This window comes from Oryzias latipes, chromosome 20, assembly GCF_053564925.1.
Source record: "Oryzias latipes strain Hd-rR chromosome 20, Olatipes_Hd-rR_3.1".
NCBI lineage: Eukaryota > Metazoa > Chordata > Actinopteri > Beloniformes > Adrianichthyidae > Oryzias > Oryzias latipes.
This window is the reverse complement of record NC_136256.1, coordinates 6376515-6399110: the sequence shown is the minus strand read 5'-3', so window position 1 is coordinate 6399110 and position 22596 is coordinate 6376515. Positions and strand designations below refer to the sequence as shown.

Sequence of the window (22596 nt, the reverse complement as noted above, 5' to 3'; positions counted from 1 at the left end):
GTAATCTAATGGACTAGCGAGGCCTACTGTTTTTTTCTTGTATTTTATGTACTGTAAACCTTTAGAACCAGCAACTAGTTAAAAACTCTCATTCTTAGGCAGTTCCTCCATATAAAAGCACATTTAAAATGTGTGTACACATTTTTTAAATACTGTTATTTGTATTAAGAGAAGCTGCTTGATGACAATGTGAGCGCGCGGCGTTCCAGCGCTGTGAGCTCAGATCATCAGGCTTACTGTAACCTCCAGAGACTGCGGCTTCGTGCTGACGTCCTGACCGGACGCTCCTTATTTGGCGCGTCCCGATCAGCGCGTGCGGTGAGGGAGTGACGGAACGGCGCGGAGGGGAAGCTGTCCACTTTAAACGTCCTGCTTTTCAGTCCCGGACAGCAGTTAGACGGAGAGTCTGGATTACAGCATGGCTCCATCAGCGTTCCTCTTCATTGTCTGGGTGCTGGTTCGGTGCGCCTCCGGTGAGTTCTGCGTGGGTCCGTTCGTGGAGTTGAGAGCTGGAGGAGCATCGTTAGTTCTGAAGTGGAGTTTAGTTGCTTTTCTGAGCTTGTGGCACATGTTTCTAGTCTGCTTATGTTTTGATGGTGAACGCGACGTGACAAAACACGTTTGGGATACTTGTACCTGACTTTAGTCAACATACAAACTAAGACGATGTACCTGAAGTCTACTTTTGATATTTTTATCATCTTCTTTCTGCATTCTCAAAAACCTACAGAGGCAACGGACGAATGTCTTGTCATTCCCCTATTAAGTACTATGAAGTAAAATAATACTAATAAGTACAGCTATACTACAAGTATACGTAGTCTACTAAAAGTGAGATAATTTAGTTGAAGTTTATTTTTTATATACTAACTCTCCATATGTTGTAAACCTAAAATGTTCCAATCGGGTTTGAAATAGTTTTCAGTTAGTACATTTCCTACACCAAGTACATGGTCCATAGTAGACTGGCCAACTTATACTCAAGTATACTTAACAAAATTAACTAAAAGTTGACCTGTTTTTGCTAAGGGTACCTAAAGTTCACTATAAATTTACACATTCTTCTCATTTAAAGGGGATTAGTTAAGTAGAGATCTTTTTAATACGTTTCCAGCTATTTTTATATTCTTCTGCATTCTTAAAAATGTGTAGAATCAATCAGTGAATTGTCATTGGCCTCAGCAAAAAGTAGTCAATTTAAGTGTACCGGTACTAGTACAAGTATACTTGGTTTGTACTAAAAGTGAGGTAGAGCCATCTTAATGCTGTATAATCAAAGTGTTTCAATTTAATCTCAAGAAGTATTCTGTTACTTTTTACACTACACATGCATTGTACTATCTGTCCTTATACTCAAGTATACTTAATAAAATAAATTTCAAGTGTACTCTTTCTGCTAAGGGAACGCTTAAAGGTTCAGTGTCAAGGCAGATTAGTTCTTTATCATATCAAGGAAATATTTTCGTCCAAAGACATTAAAAAAGTTGATTTTGAACTCCATCCCCATCATTATAACTGTCATCATCCTCATCATCATCATCTACAGTATGTCTCCTTCATCCCAGACAGAATGAGCAGTAATGAGGCTGACATGTGTGGAACAGCTTAAATCTTGAAACAAGTCAGTGTTTTCCGCTGCCATGTCTAGGAATTTCCGTGTGGGGGTGTGTGTGTGTGGTCATGACTCTGAAGAGTGTAACTCTAGCTTCCAGAAGATCCTTACATGCCTTGTGCTCACTACTTTCCTTTGCATCAACTTGTGGTTGCAGGTTCCTTCCCTCTAGCCCAAAATGTCACTTGGAAGTCCACCAACTTTAAGACGTTGCTTTTCTGGCAGCCCGAACCGTCCTCGGATTACTCTTACACTGTGGAGTTTTCTGCGTGAGTGGGACTCAAAACTTTCTCTTGTCCCTCCATAAATCCCTGATTGTAGTGGAATAAATGATTGCAAAGAAATAAAAAAGATTGAACGACTGAAATGCTTTACTGAGTTTTTGCATTCCTCTGTTAATAACACTATTGTGTAAACATGCAATAAAAAAAAAGATTATAAACTAGATCAGTTCTTATAAAACTCTTTCTTTGGTGATAAAGGTTCTGTGCACACTGTTTTGTCATCTTTGCTCTGTTATCACTTTGTATTTGAATGCTTTTTACTGAGTCACGTTGGCGTGTAACACTTTGTAAAATATTTGCAGGATTGGACAGAACAAACAGAAGTCTCCTCACTGCATTCAGTCCTCTGAAACCTTCTGTGACCTGACCAGCTACCTGACTGATCTGAACGCCTGCTACACGGCCGATGTGCTGTCCGGGCCTCCAAGGGGGGGCACCTCTGACCTCATTGAGTTTCCACACACAACTTCACCGAGATTTTGTCCCTACAGAGACAGTAAGTGTTTTTGCTCTCCGAGCTGTTCAGGTTTAGGTTGTTTGGAGATTAACTACAGAGTTTCATTACAGAGTTATGGTTGAAGAAGAGCTCCAACACGTGACTATGTGTCACAGCAGAATGAAACATTTATGATAAAGAAGAAAAAAGTCATAAGTCACCCTCCCCGGCCAAATGTTCAAACACATGCAATTTATGCTCCGAAAAACACGTTAATTGAGTGGTGTGTTTCCAATCTGAGCTTCAGTCTATTTCTGATGCCTGAATCTCTTTATTGAAACACTGAAGTTTGACCCTGGAAATGTCTACTGCCAAGTTTCTTCTCTCTCAAATCAAGCCAATATCAACAGCTGATTTGATCAAGTTCATCATCTGCAGCACATTCAGTCGGCAAAATGACGGCTTTGGATTGCAATTTAAGTTTCATGATATTTATAATATACAGTGCTCCCTCGTTGCTTCACGGTTCACTTTGCAGTGATATTTTTCAGTAAATGCTTTTTCTTCTGCAATGCACTGTGTTCTGCATTGGGATTGGCTGGAGACCTTGTCAATCAATCTCCTTTGTGCCGTGTCTCCTGTACAGAATGCGTTCATCTACATAAATCTTCTATCGCAATCAGATCATTGTTTTCAGTCTATAAAATTTGACTAATTTTTTGTGAAGGTTTAAACAATGAGTTCAAACAACACAGTTATCTTACTTTCATCTATCACAGATTCTTTTTTAGAACGTAACCTAGTGATAAACAAGGAAACACTGTTTTTTAACTGGTCACATTCTGGAAAAAACATATTAGAAAAGAACAGATGGATTTTTGTCAGAGTACTTCAGTAGCTTTAAGATAAGATAAGATATTCTTTATTGATCCTACGTTGGGGAAATTCAATTGTTACAGCAGTTCAGTGCAAAATAGACAAAAAAGAAGAACAACAGCAATGTGCAAAAAGAATGAAAGGGTATTTAAAATGTGCCGAAAAATGCAAAAGTAATAACATTTAACAACAAGACGAATCTACACCTATATACACTATTACGACATAACATATGTTATACGTAAAATAAAATAAAATTAAGCAAAAGAGAGAATATTCGGATGGGCAATGGATGCATGTTAACCGGTTTGTACATGCATATTTAACCCTTGTGCTATCTTAGATGACCCCACTCTTCCATTGACGTGTTCTCCCTACCATGACAAAGGTGGATAAAGGTGGAAAGATTTCATGTAATCCATGGACACCAGTGAAGATCACAAATCATTGAAGAAAAAAGGTTCAGAGCACTGTCTAGTGGGTCTAGATGACCCAACTCCCAACGTTAAAGTGCCTAGGATAGCACAAGGGATACACACTTGCAAAACCAGTCACTATCAGAAGAGGCACTGAAGTCAATCTCTATGTCAGTATATATAGTGATCATCCATCAGTGGACTAAATCTATTGTTTTCTCCTGTCTGGTTTTTTAATTTATTGAGCTTTATTTAAACTCTCCCAGACAATCTGAATTTGAATAACAGAATAAGACTAATAGTTACACTTGAAGACTAAAGCCATGCTTGTTTAGGTGTTTTACCTTCACATAACATTGTAAAAATATTCCGCCTTTTGTTCTGTAAGTTACTGTGAATTACTACCCACCATTTAGTTTAAGATGTGTTATTCAGAAAATTCCCTTTATTGAAGACATGGTGTTCATGTTAATGCAACCAGTTAGTCGCACATACTTAAAGAATCTCCTGATCAATGATTATTTGTATAGTGACTGGTATCACAGCTGGTACAGCTATGTCTCAGTCTGTCATTGAGTTTGTATTAAACCAAGAAACTGCAGCCAACATCACTTTACCCCTGGTTCTCCATCGCAAAAAAACATAGAAACGGTGATGACAAGACTGAGATAAGGCCCAACCCCTGCCTAAAAAAACAAGCTGACATCAGCACACATGTATGATCTGCACTTCACTTCACATGTATGATCTGAACTTCATCTATTTCCTGTTTTAAGAAAAAATTCTTCAGGGAAAAACACAGCTGTGTCATGGTATAGCCAGCGTCCCTTACCGCGGCCAATCTGTTTACGGAAGGAGTAGAGACCAGAGCCGGACTTGCTTCCCTGGAACTGCACCTGCACGTTCTTTCAGATGTGTGCATGACATAAAATAACGTTTATTTTATTCACTTTATTTTATTTCATGAGTTCAAATCCAAACTCAGCAAGTGGAAGAATTCACTCATCGTAATGGTGCGATATACAGATGAATCAGGTTTACTTGGAAAAACACCAAAGACCGTTGTTTCCCCTTCTTGGACTGTTCTGTACGCACGAACAAAGACAGGAATCCCAACATTAAGGTGAACAAAAAAATATGTTACAGAATGTCTTTAATCTCCCTGGCCACGATCCCATGTTTGATTCCCACCACCCAACAAAGCACAAGCAAGAAGTAACCAGAACATTACAGCACCAGGCAGATATCACACTTAACTGGTTGGAACCAAAGAAAAGATTCACATCATGAACAACACATATGTCAGATGGACCGTAATGAAAGCCAAGAAAAAGAGAAATCATAGGACTGAGCTCAGGAAAGAAAGTGGAGACAGGGACAACATTGTTCCCTCTGTAAGAAGTAAAACATTTGTTTTGTCTTTGTTCAGTTGCAGAAAATTCTCTGCCCCCCATCTACCCACCCACACACACTTTTATATTCAATCAGATTATTTGGTCCAGTGAATACACAAAAGAAGTAATTTATTAACTTTATACCAACTTACAATGAACCTCACCAAAAGCTGGGCTGTTCCTTTATTCAGGTAGACTCGTTTCTATTCAATTTTGACAAGTGTTACTTCACAGATGCTTCTTAAAAATGAAACAGAGTGCTTAACAACAAATAGTCCAATAAGACAGAGATGTCTCTGTAAGCTTAATAATCAAAGTCTCAAAAGCAGATAAATTTTGTACAGTGTGTATTGTAAACAGGTAGCTTTGGTGCAGAGGTAGTGTGTTTAACCTCTGTTTGGAGCATCACAGGTTTATTGATTTTAGTTAAAAACAGCATAATCGTAATTAAAAGTCCACTGGGAAGATTACTACAGACTGCAGGTACACTTTTATTTTGAAGAATTAAAATGGAAAGTATAGTATCGTCTCTCTTCTTTTTGCATTAGTTGTAAAATGCTAGATAAACAGACTGTGTTGATGCTGGTTCAAGCTGCCGATTGTACTGTAAAGGTGAAAAAGAACCCTTAGCAACACTTTAGGTTACCCAATGTGCTGAATTCATGAACTAAAAACGTGGGAAATTCTGCACCGATTAAAAAAAGAAATGCGTTCACATTTTTCTATTATCATTGTTTAAAGTGTTTCGGAAAACTCAAGTTGCTCTGGGCCACATGAGGCCTGCTAGCTGTCATTTGAATAGCCCTGAGCCACAGTCCCACTACCCCCAACGGGGGGGGGGTGACACCGTGATAAATTAATCAAACAATGTCTTTTCTCTTGCCATAAAGTAAAAAAACATCCAGGATTGCATTGACAGGGAATGAAAACTCACACGATGTGCTAAAAAGAATTTGATTTGACCCTTTTCTTTGATCCTACATAACTAGTCTGCACTACCGTGTTTCCAGCTGCACTTTATTTAATAAAGTGGGGACACATCACAGAACTTAGGGGACTTTACAGACTTAGCAGCACAGCTGTTGAAACAAATTTCTAAAAAAAAAGGCTTTAAAGTTCAAATACTGGGAGAGTGTCAGTGTAATAACAACCCGAGGCCTAACAATGTTTGTATCCTTTATTCACCATCACTTCCCCCTTTTTGCTGTTCTGGAAGAGACCATCTGCCCTTTTCCTGATCAGATGAGTAAAACTCACTCCTTTCAGTTTCCAAGCTTGAGAATTTCACACAGGAGCAAACATGTAGCTGACCAAATCCCCATGTCAAACCCCAAAACAGAGAGAAAGCAGAGAAATAGTATGTTTCTATAATCCCTCAAGTGTAAAGGATTGAAGAGAGTTAAATAAAATTCTTATTTAACCAAAACAATTATAGCATTCTTGTTGGAATTTATGTCACAACAAATGTCTGTAGGTCTACTCTGCTCAGTAAAAATGGAACCTTTCTAGTCATTTGTCATTTACTTGGTCAGTGCCTTAGGCTTTTATTGTTTAAAGACCCTCTGCAATGAAAATTGTGTTTCTGGTGTTTTTAACATGTTTTGGTGGCATTTGTCTCATGATGGCAGACATATCTAAAGAAAATTAAGCTCGAAATTGCATTTCTGAGTATTTCCTTATTTAAATCGTTGTGAATGTGGAGCAGATGAAAAAAAATGCTTTTTGAAAAAAAAAGTATACTCGTGACAGAAAATATTTTGGGTGGGCCACAAGCTCACTGCTAAGAGCTCTCAGCAACGAGGAAGGGAATTGGTTGCTACGTGCCAACAGTTCTGCAGTCAACTTGAAGGTAAACTCCAAATGAACTCCTGCCGTTCTGCTGATGCCATAATCAGATTTGAAAAACCACTGGAAACACTTTGACAATATGTCCACAGATGATTGGAGTGGGTCTTTAAAGATAAAGCTAAATACCTCTATTCTGTAGTGACATGTAGGGTATATTTTGACTCTATGACTAATATATATAATATAATATATAATCAATGATCTTCATCATCGTCTTCCTCCAGCGGAGATTGGTCGTCTCGACTTTGAACTGATAAGGAACGAAGATAAGACCAGCACCACACTACAGGTGACAGACCCGCTGACTGCTGTCTTCAAAGATGGACGCCAGCTCAGCATAAGGGATATATTCTCTGATCAGCTGCAGTACAAAGTCACCTACTGGAGGAACCAAAGCACTGGCAAAGTAAGTACCTGCTTCAGGTTAAGGTTAGGGAAGAAGCTATTAAATATTTAGGATGTTTGCAGCCACAATACTAAAGATGATGTAAACAAAAACTTGCAGAGACTTAGAATATACTTCACTGATTCCTTCTGGATGACTCCTTCAGAGAAACTGGATCTCCAGCATCTTAGACACAGCAGACAGTTTTTTCCTGAACACGTCCTTATGGTTGCAGATGGTGGTGTGTAGGGGGAGTGGTCATGGTCGGTGATGTCCAGCACTTTGTCCACTGACTTCCTCCATGCTTCTGTCATCAGAGACCTTAATGCTGACCACAGAGCCGACCTTCCAGATTAGCTCATCCTGTCTGGATGTGTCTTTCTTGGATGTGAACTAGAACACTGCCAACTGGGGGTGTAACGATTCATCAATTTTTTAAAATTATATTCCTATAATATGACCAGATAGATCTGTCTGAGGCAAGTTGTTAAATGAAATAACCTATAACCTTATAAAATTGTTTCAAAATGAAATAGATCTAGAATCTGGAAAACTTCACCTGTGCTGTTCAGCACCCAGGTATTGGTAGGTTTTGGTTTAAGATGTGCTGGATCAATCTTAGTTCATGGAATTGGATCGTTCAAAATGACTATGAATCATATTGTCAACCATAATTATGATATGAATTGAACCGTTGTCAAAAGGAATTGTTACATCCCTTCTGGCAACTATAAACTGTTAAACATCCATAGCAATTTGCTGCAGATGTTGGAAGAGTGTTCTCAGGAACTACTTTCTGTTATTTGTCTTCCTGACCAGCTGGTTGGTTTTAGATGTTCAGTCGGGTTTGTTATCCAGACACAGCCCGAGGTGTTTGTACTTTTCTACAGCCTCCACCTCAGCTCCCTCTTGCAAGATCAGTCGAGATCTTGATCTGAACCGCCTAAAGTCAATGACCAGCTCTGTCTTCTTTGAGGCGTTAAGCTGTTGGTGTTTGTTGTGGTAACAGGCAGCAAAGTCTGAAAGTTCTCTTCTCTGTCACCCCTGCTGCATCCAACATCAGCACCCAACATCAGCATACATGATGTTGGATGCTGATGTTAAACCCCATCCATCATCAACTTTGTCGTCAGCATACTTTTGAATGTGGCACAGTTGTAGCAGTGTACAGGGGCCGGCACAGTGCCCTGTGGGGCTCCGGTGCTGCAGATCACAACCATTCATTCACAGACCAGGCATGTAGCTTTGCATTGGGATGGTAACGCCACTTGCTGACACATGTCTACATAAAGTTTTGAAACAGTTTTCCAAAAAGATAATGTTTTATCATTCAGGACTTGGTCAACCAATGTCAATATCAATGTTTCTTACATTCTTCTTGTTTTACACACAGAAACTATCACAGTTGACTGTAGCACAATAACTGTTTAAATTGAACTTTGCTCTTTGGTAACTAGAAAAGTCTCAGAGCAGAGGAGTCACTTCATGGCCGACTTCACTTAGCAGACAATACCATGAGCAATGACCTATAAAAATAACATCAAAACGTACCTTATCTCAAAAACGCAACTGCTGACAAACAGAACACATTGTCTGATTTTAGGCTCTATGCTTTAGGATCAAGTTTATTGAGAAAGGCAACTTCTTGTCTCGATGTCCTCAGAAAGTGTTGCAGTCTAAGAACAGCAACATAACACTGACTGACCTGGATCGAGGGGAGAGCTACTGCTTTATCATCCAGGCCCTTATCGCTGACCGCAGCCTGGACAACCAATTGGGGGAAATGAGTCAGACCAAGTGCTCCAAAAACGAAAAGCCGTCCATCTTCCAAGGTGAGCTATCCCCACTCCATCATTCACACCAGCATATAAACAGCATCTATGGTTTAGGTTGCTGCACAACTGAGCACACAGGTGTAGGATGGTGATTAGGTTTGGTTGAACTTATTTCTTCAGCTCCTTTAATCTATATTTAGGTCTTTGTTCCTTTTGGTATTAAAGATGGGATGATAGCCTTCACACTGAGTGAAGAACTGTTCCACAGTTTCTTGGTATGCAGCCCCTTGTCCATCACCCTGGGAGACCGTCCTCTCAAATAAACAATTCTTCAGCCTCACAGGTTTTGGTCTGTGAACTGTTAAGTAATCCTAGCAGCTGTGGAGGTGTTTACTTGTGTTTGTTGTAGCTTTTAATGCAGCAGGACAGCCTTAGTTAGAACAGGATCTCTACAGGGCAGCATGGCTGGTCCTAAATGGTCAAATCCATTCCAGCCCTTAGAAACTCTGAGCAGCTCAGCTTTGTTTTCAAGGTTTGGAGAGTTGGATCTCTTAAAGATTGTTAATGTGATAATTGTGAAGAAACACGGTTGAAAGCTGTGATGAAGGACGGGATTTCAAACTAAATCGTGCCAAATCCTTTGGATGCTGTTGAATCCATCAAACTGATTAGTTGAGCTCATGCAGGCTCTGGTCCTTCAGCCTTATTGGAGTTAAGATTCAATATATGATTTCTGGAGATGGGCTGTTTAAAATGAAAGATGTAGATGAAGTCGCTTGACCATTGAATGAGGTTCTGAGCGTTTAAAGAAAGCTGAGACGACTTAAGACATCTGAGACATCCTGCAGGAAAGAGGACGTTAACATTTCTCTAGTTTTTGCTTTATTTTTTTTGCTTTGTAAAATGTTCTTTGAGCATTCTTGAAGAACCTCCATCTCCATCTATCCATCCATTTTCTTAACTCGCTGTTTCACTGGGGCCAATCCAGCTACTGTCGCCAGTCACCAGTCTGGTGCAGGGCCACACTTTCACACTCACATTCACACCTAGAGGTAATCTAGAATCCCCAATGAACCTATGAAGCATGTTGTGGATGTGGGAGGAACCCAGAGAAGCTCCACACATGTAAGAGTAGAGCGTGCAAACTCCACAAAGAAAGGACCCCGCTGGGATTCGAACCAGGGCCGTCTCACTGTGAGGCAGAGCATCCATCCCCTTTCCATAGATTCTTTCTTTGTCATGTTTTTCATCTGATTTGATTCAATTATGATTAAGGGATTTTAATAGAAAAAGCCTTTCATTGAAGTTAATGCAATTATTCACTCAACATCAAGAAATGTGCCGGACATGTGTGAGGTTGTGATGCAGTGGTATAGCGGTCAACCTCTGATAGGAAGGTTGCTTTACCTGCCCTTGTGTCAGTGTTCTTGGGCAAGACACTCATTTCCACACTGCTCCTGGTGATCTGGTTAACACCTTGCAGGTGCGTAAATGTGTTTGTAAAAAAGGGACTTGTGACTGGATAGCGCTTTGGGTCGTAACCCTTGTGCTATCCTAGGCACTTTAACGTTGGGAGTTGGGTCATCTAGACCCACTAGACAGTGCTCTGAACCTTTTTTCTTCAATGATTTGTGATCTTCACTGGTGTCCATGGATTACATGAAATCCTTCCACCTTTATCCACCTTTGTCATGGCAGGGAGAACACGTCAATGTAAGGGTGGGGTCATCTAAGATAGCACAAGGGTTAAAAAAGTGCTATAAGTACATGACACTTATACACCATTTTACATGTGGCTTTAAATACCCTTCCTATGTAACACAGCAACTATGTACATTTAGCGCATATTGCACGGATGAAAATTGACCATATGTGACTATACGTGGAAGACGTGAGACAAGTTGTGGTTCTTCACATAAAATTTTCACAGATGCATCACGAATGAACCACGTTAAAACCACGGAGCAGGCACAAATAAACCACACAAAGAACATGGAATCAACGTGGAACATGAACCGTGTGTGATTATTGTGCTGTTCCTATGCAATTCATCAGGGATTTGTGCGTCAATTACGTACATAAAAGTTATACATCGGTGGTACATGCGTGAAAAGTCTGTTAGACATACGTGAAATGACGTGGAAAGCCTTAAATTTGCATCCCGCAAAAATCACGCGCACTAGCATAAGAGTTACGTAATAATTGTGCATAAACTACGTAAAATACACGTCACATAAATTACGTGTACCACGCATGTATCACGATAGATCAAAATGTCATAGATGGAACATGTGCAGAGTGTACATAGTACAGCCGTAAAATACCCGAGCTGTTAGAGCTGTCAGATTCAGTGAACGGCTGACTGCTGAGAGGATCCACTGTAGTCAAACAGCGCCCTCATGAGGAGAGTCAGAGTTAGACGATTTGGTTTTATTTCTAAAAACTAAAATGTTTACATTTTTTTTGATCACATTAATCTGACAAAAACAGTCTGTTTTCAGTAAACCAGTTATAATTCTTAGCATCTTAAAATCTGGACGATGCATTACATTTTAGTCCAGTCTGTATTTTGGAGGTTTTAGAACTAAATAAGAAGACAAATCTTCATCCTTACTGTGTTTTCCTGCAGGAAGAGCACAGACTGAATGTAAATGCACCAACTGCTCATTTCAAAGTTCTCAAGTGCAATCAGAGGTGTGGTCAGAGACGTTCTTCGCATAGCTGTGATCAATTAGTGCCATGTGGTAAAAAATGTGTTTTTATGAAAGTTCTCCCTCCGGAGACTGTGAGGATCATGCTTTGTCTCACATCTGGGTTGAGTTTTACTACGAGCAAACAGATGTGAGGATGCGGATTCACAGACTGATCCCCAAAACATGGCATTGTTTAGCATTTCTGTTTTTACCCAGCATCCCTTTCCCTTCCACCAGCTCTACATAAGTACTGAGAGATGCAAACACTCATTGTGAGGATATTCTCTGTACAGTATGAAGTACAGAAGCTTTTAGCAAAGTGATGGGTACAATGTTTGTTTATCTGAATTTTTTTTTCATTGTGATTGTTGTTACACTTTATCTTTATCAAGTGTATTTTTAGGGTTATTTATTATCTAACTGCAATGGTAACTAGGTATTTACCCCTTTGAGGGATCAATAACGTTTTATTCTATTCTATTATATTATATTCTAAAGTGCTATAAAAAAAAATTTGATATTGAAAATAAAAAGAAAACACAAACAAACACAACACAACAAAATTGATTCTAATTAAATAGTTTGAAGAAATAGTTTTAGTGTTTCAGTCATATTTCATGTTTTATTTTTATTTTTTGGCTTTTATTTTTTTTAACCTTCATATATTAGAAGGTTAGAAATAAAAGTCTCCAGCTTTGGACCTATGGTAGACAACAGAAGCTGTTTTCTCTTAAAGAGTGGACAGTAATACCTGTTTACAGGTGGAGAGGTTTGACTGAACGTCCTTAAAGGTTTTGCAGCAAAAGTTTAGAGTAACATCATGCTAAAAGGCCAATGACATGCACTTATAGAGCACTTTTCTACAAGGCTCAAAGTGTTTTACAGTCATAAGGCCCATTTAAGGTGGGAACTGATCCTTCAATCAGAGGTTGACAGCTCTATCTCTGCACTGCAACCATGCTGTGTAATGATCTGCATTTTTGTATTAACCCTTGTGCTATCTTCGATGACCCCACCCTTACATTGACGTGTTCTCCCTACCATGACAAAGGTGGATAAAGGTGGAAAGATTTCATGTAATCCATGGACACCAGTGAAGATCACAAATCATTGAAGAAAAAAGGTTCAGAGCACTGTCTAGTGGGTCTAGATGACCCAACTCCCAATGTTAAAGTGCCTAGGATATCACAAGGGTTACGGTGTTTCTTAATTGATTCTAGTGAACAAAAATGAATAAAAGTAAAGGATCTTTACTGATCCATTTTTGGTGGTATTTAATGCATTTGTGCTGCTGACAGTGTCTGACCGACGGACCGGGGAAGAGAAAAAAAAACTAAAGTTTAGTTCACTAAACTAAGCTCTAAAAAAAAAGGATTCCATTTTAAATATAGTCCACAGATTGAGATGGAAAGTATTATGAAAATGAAATTAAGAATTACAAATTTCTTGTGATCAGTTTCTTGTGTTTCTAAAACATGCCTGTTGAAAACAACGGTGTTAGTTTAGACTGTGAGAATTTGCTAGTTGTTCGATTTTTATTTAGGTGTTACTGTCTTCATCTACTACTCTTTTCCTGTCATTGATTTACTGGAACTGGAGTCTGAAAACCTTTGAGGATGGAAAAACTGTAGAGAACATTTTCAGTTTATTGTTATCAAGTGATCCAACAGAGACGTTTATGTTTTGTTTGCTGCTGAAGTTAACAAGTACGTTTCATTCATTCATCTTTTTCCGTTTTATCCCTTTCGCGGTCACGGGGCTGCCGGAGCCTATCCCGGCCACTTGTGGGTGAAGGCAGGGGACACCCTGGACAGGTCGCCAGTCTGTCTTTTTTAAATCATTTTGTTTTTATCTGTTATTGATTTGGATCTCCTGTTCTAAATAAAGGTATAGATAGATATGTGGATAATATATCCGTTCATTTTCTGTCCTTTTCGGGGTCACGGGCTGCCAAAAACTAACCTGGCGTCAGGCTTAGGCGAGGTACACCCAGTTTGCCAGCCTGTTGAAGTGCTGATTTACTACTCATTATTGTAGTACAGTGCAGTCTTTCTTGATTACACCGTCTTTAAATCCATTTCTCTGAATAGAAATCCTCTGACTTGTGGTTGTTTTCCTGTCTTCACAGTGTTTTCCCTGGGAGTCATTGCTGCAGGCGTCCTCCTGTTGCTGCTGCTCGTGGGAACTGTCGTTGGCATCACCCTGGTTTGCTACAGACACAGGAAGAAAGCACTGAGAAGACAAAAGGGATTGCCGCTGCAGAAGATATAGTGTCTGCAGGGGCAGACGGTACTACTGAACCCGAGGCTGCTAGATGTCCAATATTCCAATGTCCAAAAACTGTAATTTTTAGTTTCTGTGAAACTTCCTCTAAATGTTTTTGTTTTGTTGCATTCCAAAAGCTGATGTTAAACTGGTTAGTTTCAGCTGACAGGTACGTTCAGTTCTCCACAGGAGACTTTATTTATTGACTTAATTGTAGACTTGAATGATTGGGGTGTGGGGATTATAGTAGAACAACACTAAATCAGCACATATGTGTGTACCTAATGCTTAATTTACTATATTTTACTGACATTACCGTCATTTATCGCAATTTCATTTGAGAGTTTTAAAAATGTTGAATTCTTGCAGATCTGCTATTTTAGTTTTTGAATGTTGTACATTTCCACCCTTCTTTGACCTGGTTCACATTTTTTACTGTGTTAAACAATGATAAAATAATGGATTGACAACGCTAAATCGATATTATTGATTGGGAAAATTATGTTTTCTTTTTAACAGTTACTGAATTATTTTGGTCAAAGAAAAAAGGCTCAGAGCAACTTAAAAATGTCTTGGAAATGTGCCTTTAGAAAAACCTGCTGCTTTTGAGAAGATTTTTCTTTACATCAATCCAATGAAAGTGGTGCACTGTAAGATATTGGTATTAAAACAGGAAAAGGAAATGCAGGCTCTGCTGTAAAGCTGTAAAGGTACAACACAAGGTGGTTCAAAGAGATGGCACGTCCGCTTTTAGGAGACAAAAGGCTCAAACAGGGATAGATTTACTAAAAGTTGCTTATCACTATGAAATTATTCATAATTAATCTTGTACTTTCATTACCCACATATAACCATTAGAATCGACACACACTGTCACAAACAGACACGGTTGGTTCAAATTTAAGATGCAGCTCTGTGGTAAATCCTAGATTTAATATGCTTTTGTTCTGAAAAGCTGCCCTTCCAGGAAAACTCACAAATAAAACCTTTACTGGAAAAGGAAACTGCATCAGCTGCTGCTGGCTACAATTGTCCTTTGGAAAGCAGATAGAACTCATCCTTCTAAGCTGAGCATCCCAGTAAATCCTAAAAGTTGCCGTCTTAGTCTTCCTGAGCAGAACCAGTAGGAAAAAGGGTAACGCTGTTAAACAATTTGTGTAAAGCTGAGACAGGGGAGCCTACGGTGGCCTGTGAGGCATATCATCATCTGAGATTTTCTGGTATTAAGGGTTCTGAAAGTCCTCCAGAGAAAAGATGCTGACTTTAATGGTGAAGTTTGACTCTTAGAGGGTAAATTTGACCTAGACTTTTTATTAGTAGTAAAACACAAAAACATACTACAGGACAATCATGTTTACCTTTAGTGTTTTTTCACAAATATAAGTGGTAACTTATTGTTAAAATCATCTTTATTTTTTTAATTCTATTAACAACTAAAGTGACAACAATGTATCTGTGATGACTTGTTAAACTGTTTAGAGAACACACGTGAACAAAGGAAGTGGGTTTACCTTTAGCTGAGAAGAACAAGTGTGCTCTCATGTATACACTACTGTTTTCATACTTTTTTTTAAATAAAGTTACATGTTCTAACTAATTATGTTTGTATCTGTATGTTTCGCACATTCTAAAGTTCATTCGGTTTAAGAATTTTAATAGCTCAATTTTCCTTTTCAGCTTCCTGCCTGGGACCTATAGGGCCTTGGTTTCCTGCTAGCTTATCTAATGTCAACATCCAGGCTGCAGTTAAAGGTGGCCTGGGGTCTTTTATGGTTTTTGTTGAGTTGTGCTAACCCTTCAAAGGTTAAAAAAATAAAAATAAAAACCTACTGTTAATTCTGGTTTATTCCTGGGTTTCGACTCATGGCTGTTTAGTGTCTAGCTCAGGGGTGAGTAAACGTTTGGACTTGTGGGCCACAAAGGGTTCTAAAATTTGATAGAAGGGCCAAACAAGGAGCAGATGAGCAGAGTAATCCACTTTATAGGAGAAGGAAACAGCATGTAATCTGAATCTGAAGTATGAAAACATACTTTAAAAAAATCATGTGGTGTTTGAATGATCGGAAAAATGTGTGAGTGTGTGTTTGCTGCATGTGTGGTGCCAACATGCAGTATGTGGTGCCTAAAGGAAGGGTAAAAAGTGGAGGGTGGACCGGTGAGACCGGATGTTTCACCGTGCCCCCCTCCACCAGAAGTGGTCTTCTTTTGACTCTGGAAGGGTATCCATTTTTCTTGTACCTGGTTTTGTACAAACAGTGTGAATGAAGTCCCAAAATCCTCCCCCTGATTTGGTTTACATTCTACATTTTCATGACAATATTTTCTTTCCCCCCACCCTCTGTGACTTTAAGATGCATGAGCTCAAGACTCTTCCTATGTACTACTCTGATGTTCGAGTACATGTATTCATATCACTTTCAAGATTTGGTATATTATAACATCCTCTAGTAAACTGTCCCCATGATGAATGCTGACTTTTGTCAGAGCTGGTCCATGAGCTGTTGAAGGCCCGTGTTCTCCTTCAAGTCGGTGTCTTCTGTCCAAGCTACATTGTGTTGAGATACTGCAGGGGGCAATGACCTGTTCTGGTGAGTTCCTGTTGCACGCCTCTTTTTCTTTTTGTGTGTTAAAGTGTAAGAGAAACATCAATTCAGTTTTCCCTTTAGCTTTTATTCAGCACATTTAGTGGCTCGTGTAACAAGAGTACAAAACATGTGACTTGGCTCTATTTTCTATTCTTTAACACTTTCCTCAATAAGAGCGTAAAAAAACATTTAATAATTGACACAGGTCTAAATTTCTGTTCTAAAAATCTATTGGCAGAACAAATCTTATTAAAAATTCATTAAAAAAGTTGACTTTTAAGGGCTCGGATGTCTGTTAAGTTAGAATGCTGGGCTCTTCAACATGACATCAACTCTTCTGTCCTCCCATCTGATCAACCGCAACTTAAACATGCAGCAGCAGCAGCAGCCTTTAACTTTGATTACTGATGAGTGTAGAATTTGTTCCATTACATTGCTTGTGGTGTAGGTGTACATACAAATTAATTTAAAAAAATCACGTTACACTATTTGAAAAAGAGAATTTAGGTTAATGGACTATTGCCAGAACATGACCTGGACAATGGCATCATAGAGATGTACATTTGGATGAATGTTGCTAATTTCAGCACAAAGCTTTGTGAACGTTAAGCCTCTCACAACAAGGATACAAAGATAAAATGTAGGATTTTGAGACCAGTGTTTTGGAAAGAAATGAGTTGCTTTTGTGTGTAATAGATGTAAAATTACTTTTACACTTTATTTGTAACATTTTCATTTCTTGATAAAAGAAAAAAACATTATATTTACTGTATTCCATCCCAAGCCTATCCCAGTCAGTGCAGGTCATTGCAAGGCCACACAGACAAACAACTACACACACTCACAGTTACAACTAGGGACAATTTCGATGAAGGTAGAAAAAAGCTATATAAGTATACGCCATTTACCAAAGTAAGACTCACCAATCGAACTAAAGCCTCAGTCCCATGCACCGAACATGGTTTGATCTGGATGAGTGTTGCGGGTTTTTGGGTTGTCCGAGCCAGTGAAGGGTAGTAGAGAGGACCAGCCGTATTTTAAGGGGAGTGCAGGTGTATCTTGCACTTCCCTCCCTGGAGGCTTGTGTGGTTACCTTAAGGGACGCCAAGCAAAGGGAACCTATAATTGTGGTGCCCTCCCCACTAACCCCGGGCAAGTGTCGCACGCATGTGTATGCACGTGATACTTAAGTGCCTGTAGGCCGTCCATTGGATGCCCATTAAAACTGTGCTCTGATTGTCTACTTTCCAGATTTCTAACAGCCAGCATGCAAGGAATCCGTGCATGTGTGGGTTTTCTCTGAGCACTCTGACTTTCTCCCAAAGTCCAAAAAAACATGCTTCATAAGTTAATTTGTGTCTCTGAATTGCCCCTCGGTGTGCATGTGAGTGTGTATATATTTGTGGCTCTGCAAAAGACTGTTGACCTGTTCGGGGTGAAGCCCGCCTTCACCCGACAGTAGCTGAGTTGGCTCCGGCGACCCCATGACCCCGAAAGGGATTCAATAGCTTCTGGAAATGGATGGATGCTCTTTAATGTGTTCCTTTGAGATAAGATCACACCAAATCCTAGACAGCAGTTGTCCAGGCTATTAATGCTTGACCTTTTAACCCACAAGGGTATTTAGTTTGGTTTTCAGTTCATTTCCTCAGGTTAGCCGGATCTTCTTGATGAAAAGATGCTAAAAGAAAACAAAAGGACAAAATCTCCATAAATTATTGAACACTAAACATGAATATTAGTTAAACTACTGTTTGTCTCACCATTGAAAGATGATGAGTGTATTGTAGAGAATTATGATTGCCAGGATCTTCAGGGAAACACGGATAACAATCCAGAACTCTAGATTATCTGTAAGACAGCACGTTGTTTTTTAATGTTTTTGCTCTAAATCAATAACCTTTAATAAACTGTTTGAAGATTCTAACAAAAAAAGAAAATCATACCTTTGTAAAACACTTTTTTTTCCCCTCTGGAGCTAAGAAAATCTTTAATTTTTGGATCTCAAAAGAGTCAAATTTTATAATTTACCTGCAGTGTTTAGATCAATCTTTGGGGACGTTTGGTTCCCCAGATCATTTGTAGCCACACAGTAATAAACTCCTCCTCCCGTGACATTCAGGCTGTAAGATTCTCCTTCAGCTACTTTCACATCTCCATCTTTGCTGCTCCAGAACCAGCTGAAGTTGATGACAGCAGGCCTGGCTCTGCTGGAACAGGTCATCGTCACCCAGCTACCTGCTGACACTACAGCTGCTGGACTGATAGATGCTGAGGTGTTCTTAGGAGCATCTAAGGAAAAGGACACACAGAAACTTTATTCATCAGAAGCAGCTGAAGTGTGATGTGCTGACAGATCAATTACATGAAACACCGAGAGTCATGTGTGTCTCTGCTGTCTTTGGTGGTCCTTCATTCACAGGATATCTGGCAGAACAGATGATGATTAAGCCATCATGAGTGTCTGACAGAATGACGATCTTCTTGATTTTAGTCGTAAAGCTTCCATCCGTGTTTTTCGCCGTTTTTCCCTGAGAGTCTGGTTGGAGATTCCAGGTGAGTTCAGGAGGGGAGTCAGGACAGGGAGTGGGAGCCGAGCAGGTGATGGAGACAGACGCCCCCTCCTTTAGATCAGATGGGATTTCAATGCTGGGACTCTGAGGAGAATCTGTGCTTCCACATCAAACACGCAAAATACACACACAAAATAAACTTAATAAACTTTAGTCAGTAAGATCGTCTACTGTCTTTGTCAAATTATGCATTCAACTCTTTCCAAATGTACAGTAGCAATCCTAGCTTACAGCTCCTCACAACCCTAACCTAAAATTATTGATGCAACAAGCAGGGTGAGCAATTTTGGAGCCATTCAGCTGTACAGGTTTGATCCAGATTCCAGCTCAGATGGGAAAAACAAAGATGTTCGTGGGTCTATTTGTCTGACGGTGGTCGCATCAGAATGGAGCAGAGCAGGAGACTCTGGATTGTCATAGCAACTGCAAAATGTCTGCTACAATCTTTTTCAAACTGTGTTTTCTTTTCATCTGCTCCTGATTAACCACAGTCTGAATAAAGAAATACTCAGAAATGCAAATTTAAACTTATTTTTCTTTACAAATGTCTTTCATCATGAGAAAAATGCCACAAAAACATGTTCAAAACACAATTTACATTGGAACAGGTCTTTAACAATTTATAAAAGCTATAACTTTCTTACCTGTAACTATTATTTGTACCGGATCACAGTTAGCTATTGCATCCAATGTCTTACTCTTAATTCGGAAGAAATATATGTTTGGAGGAATCTTTTCTAGATGAGAAAACTGAGTGGTGCAGTCTTCTTCTTTCAGGTTTCCAAGAATCTTCCTCTTACTTTGGTTTGTTGTTTCATTGCTGCTAACAAGCTTTGGATGATAGGAAAGTGAATAACTTCTGATCCACAGTCCGAGGATTCCTTCCTTTTCCTCCAAGTCTTTTTCTAGTTTCACAGTGAAATTGCATGGGACTATCAGACAGGATCCACTCAAGGCTTTTATCTTCTTTGGTGCAGAGATGGAAAGATGTGAAGGTAAATTACAATCAGCCAAAACTCCTATAATGATCAAAATAATGTGAATGAGAATCAGTTGCAAGAATTTGTCAAAATGTGTTTATATGGCAAATCTTAATGCAACTGATGTAGATACATTATAGCAATGAACAAAATTAAACACATGATAAGAAAGTTTTACAACACAGGAAGGACTGAGTGGACTTTATTCTAGTTCCACATCTGAAAGGTCTTTAATTTTTGGTTTAATGTCAGCGTGTTTTCTCCAACTATTTTTTTTCTATTGTAAAATCCTTCTCAGGGGTCTTGTATTTATGATGATGCGGTTTTGAGCTAAAATCAAAAAGCCTGTGTTCGCTTTCTAGGACATTGTATGTGTGGACATCAGCAAGATCTCATTGGAAATCCGCTTTTGGGGTTGGACTGTTGGCGCAGAAGTTAGCCAAGCTAATTTCCCAGCATGTTTGTTTACATCTTTGTTTACATTCTCTCTCCCACTGCCAACAAGTGCCTCACAAGCCCAAGCTAACAGCAGCGTAGCAAAAAACGGCGAGCAAATTGGAGCTATCCAGCCGCACAGTTTAGAGCAGATGGCAGCTCAGGCGAGGAAAATAAAGATGTTAATGGATCTTTTTGTTTACAAGTGGAGGCTTTAGAATTAGAGCAGAGAAAGCCAGATTTAGCAATTTCTCATACCAACAGATAAAACCAAAAATCTTAGAACAAACACTTAATAAAATAAGTGGACACCTGGTAAGACACCTGTTAGTGCTAGAGTTGCAAAGATGTCATGAAGGGGATATCAGTTCTCTTGTTAACATGTTTTCTTCAATGACCTCACATTAAAAATGAAAAATAGAAAGATCTGAAAAGCAGGTAAATAATTTAGAAAAAAAAGTAGCTCACCTGAAAAACAGATGGAACTCAGTAACATAGAGTAACACAGCGCAACAACAGACAGAGCTGCCATTAAACCGCTACAAGCATTCTTCATCTCTCTGTGGAAGTATAAGAAAAAGGTTCCAAGGTTTTTATTAAAACTGCTCTTAAATAAAGCAGACAGCGCTGGAACTGCAGGAAGCAAACCGGAATTTGGAGATTAATTATATGTGCAAATGTTTTTTCATAAACTTTTTACACAAGGAGTAGCCTACACTACAATTTCACCTTGAAAAACAAAAAATCAATTTGAGCATTATTAAGAAAAAAATTAAAAACAACAAATATCTGTATAAAAAACAAGATTTTTCTCACCAGAGCAACAGAGAAATAATGTTGTTCTTGAATTTTCTTTTCAGGTTTTTTTTTTAAACAAACAATCAGCAGCTACTGAGACAAAATCCTCTACGTCTTTACCCGTTTGTCAAGAAGAAGCTTTTTGCCTTGGGCTACAACCTTCCAGCTTTGAAAGTGTCAAATATGAGGTCATCCTTTTGGTTTTGAGCTCATCAGGGTCGGGTGTTTGTGGTTTTCACATGTCTCTCTGTCAGCACTTAAAATAAGCTTTCAGTTTGCTTCACACTTCAATAAGGAGAGATCTTGAAAGTGTGCCCTTTGTCTTTGGCGGTTGGGCTCAAGGCAGGAGCCGTGTTGCATGTTTGTGATGACCTCAGACCAAGTGAAGAGACCCCAGAGCCCAGATAATGATGATGAATAAGGCCAGAATCAAGGAGTCAGAAGGGGAGAACGGGGCAAAGGTGGGGAAAACGTGGGCGAAGGTGGGGAGAACGGGGCGAAGGTGGGGAGAACGGGGCGAAAGCGGGGCGAAAGTGGGGACAACGGGGTGAAAGTGGGGAGAACGGGGCGAAAGTGGGGAGAACGGGGCAACGGTGGGGAGAACAGGGCGAAAGTGGGGAGAACAGGGCGAAAGTGGGGAGAACAGGGCAAAAGTGGGGAGAACGGGGCAACGGTGGGGAGAACGGGGCAAAGGTGGGGAGAACGGGGCGAAGGTGGGGAGAACGGGGCGAAGGTGGGGAGAACGGGGTGAAAGTGGGGAGAATAGGGCGAAAGTGGGGAGAACGGGGCAAAGGTGGGGAGAACGGGGCAAAGGTGGGGAGAAGGGGGCGAAAGTGGGGAGAACGGGGCAACGGTGGGGAGAACGGGGCAAAGGTGGGGAGAAGGGGGCGAAAGTGGGGAGAACGGGGCAAAGGTGGGGAGAACGGGGCAACGGTGGGGAGAAGGGGTCGAAAGTGGGGAGAACGGGGCAACGGTGGGGAGAACGGGGCAAAGGTGGGGAGAAGGGGGCGAAAGTGGGGAGAACGGGGCAACGGTGGGGAGAACGGGGTGAAGGTGGGGAGAACGGGACGAAAGTGGGGAGAACGGGGCAAAGGTGGGGAGAACAGGACGAAAGTGGGGAGAACGGGGCAACGGTGGGGAGAACGGGGTGAAGGTGGGGAGAACGGGACGAAAGTGGGGAGAACGGGGCAAAGGTGGGGAGAACGGGACGAAAGTGGGGAGAACGGGGCAACGGTGGGGAG

General features: G+C 40.1%; 2 protein-coding genes across 3 annotated transcripts; one reads left to right on the top strand and one right to left on the bottom strand.

Moving 5' to 3' along the window:
- The first annotated feature begins 227 nt into the window (after nt 1-227).
- f3a (coagulation factor III, tissue factor a) lies at nt 228-15581 on the top strand. The gene is made up of 6 exons (XM_004080875.4): nt 228-473; nt 1770-1881; nt 2199-2392; nt 7091-7272; nt 8915-9083; nt 13848-15581. The coding sequence occupies exons 1-6, from the start codon at nt 419-421 to the stop codon at nt 13988-13990; spliced, it is 855 nt and encodes a 284-aa protein (XP_004080923.1). The 5' UTR covers nt 228-418; the 3' UTR covers nt 13991-15581.
- A 1052-nt stretch (nt 15582-16633) lies between these two features.
- Nucleotides 16634-21721, bottom strand: LOC105356640 (sialic acid-binding Ig-like lectin 12). Of its 2 annotated transcripts, none has more exons than XR_013651970.1 (6): nt 21026-21721; nt 19787-20161; nt 18935-19237; nt 18516-18861; nt 18333-18420; nt 16634-18250 (listed from the first exon to the last, which is right to left on the bottom strand). XR_013651970.1 is itself a non-coding variant. In XM_011488659.4 (6 exons), the coding sequence occupies exons 1-6, from the start codon at nt 21111-21113 to the stop codon at nt 18223-18225; spliced, it is 1143 nt and encodes a 380-aa protein (XP_011486961.2). In that variant the 5' UTR covers nt 21114-21720; the 3' UTR covers nt 16634-18222. The 2 variants fall into 2 exon arrangements, 1 of the variants encoding a protein (XP_011486961.2); XM_011488659.4 differs by having other exon boundaries at nt 18601-18861; nt 21026-21720.
- Between the last annotated feature and the right edge of the window lie 875 nt (nt 21722-22596).

Excerpts from the sequence above, each read along its gene's own strand:
- f3a (XM_004080875.4), top strand. The coding sequence starts at position 419 with ATGGCTCCATCAGCGTTCCTCTTCATTGTCTGGGTGCTGGTTCGGTGC. Across the intron at positions 474-1,769 it reads GCTGGTTCGGTGCGCCTCCG|GTTCCTTCCCTCTAGCCCAA; the intron begins GTGAGTTCTGCG and ends TTGTGGTTGCAG. Across the intron at positions 9,084-13,847 it reads AAAGCCGTCCATCTTCCAAG|TGTTTTCCCTGGGAGTCATT; the intron begins GTGAGCTATCCC and ends CTGTCTTCACAG.
- LOC105356640 (XM_011488659.4), bottom strand. The coding sequence starts at position 21,113 with ATGAAGAATGCTTGTAGCGGTTTAATGGCAGCTCTGTCTGTTGTTGCG. Across the intron at positions 18,862-18,934 it reads CATGACTCTCGGTGTTTCAT|ATGCTCCTAAGAACACCTCA; the intron begins GTAATTGATCTG and ends CCTTTTCCTTAG. Across the intron at positions 18,251-18,332 it reads ACACTCATCATCTTTCAATG|CATCTTTTCATCAAGAAGAT; the intron begins GTGAGACAAACA and ends GTTTTCTTTTAG.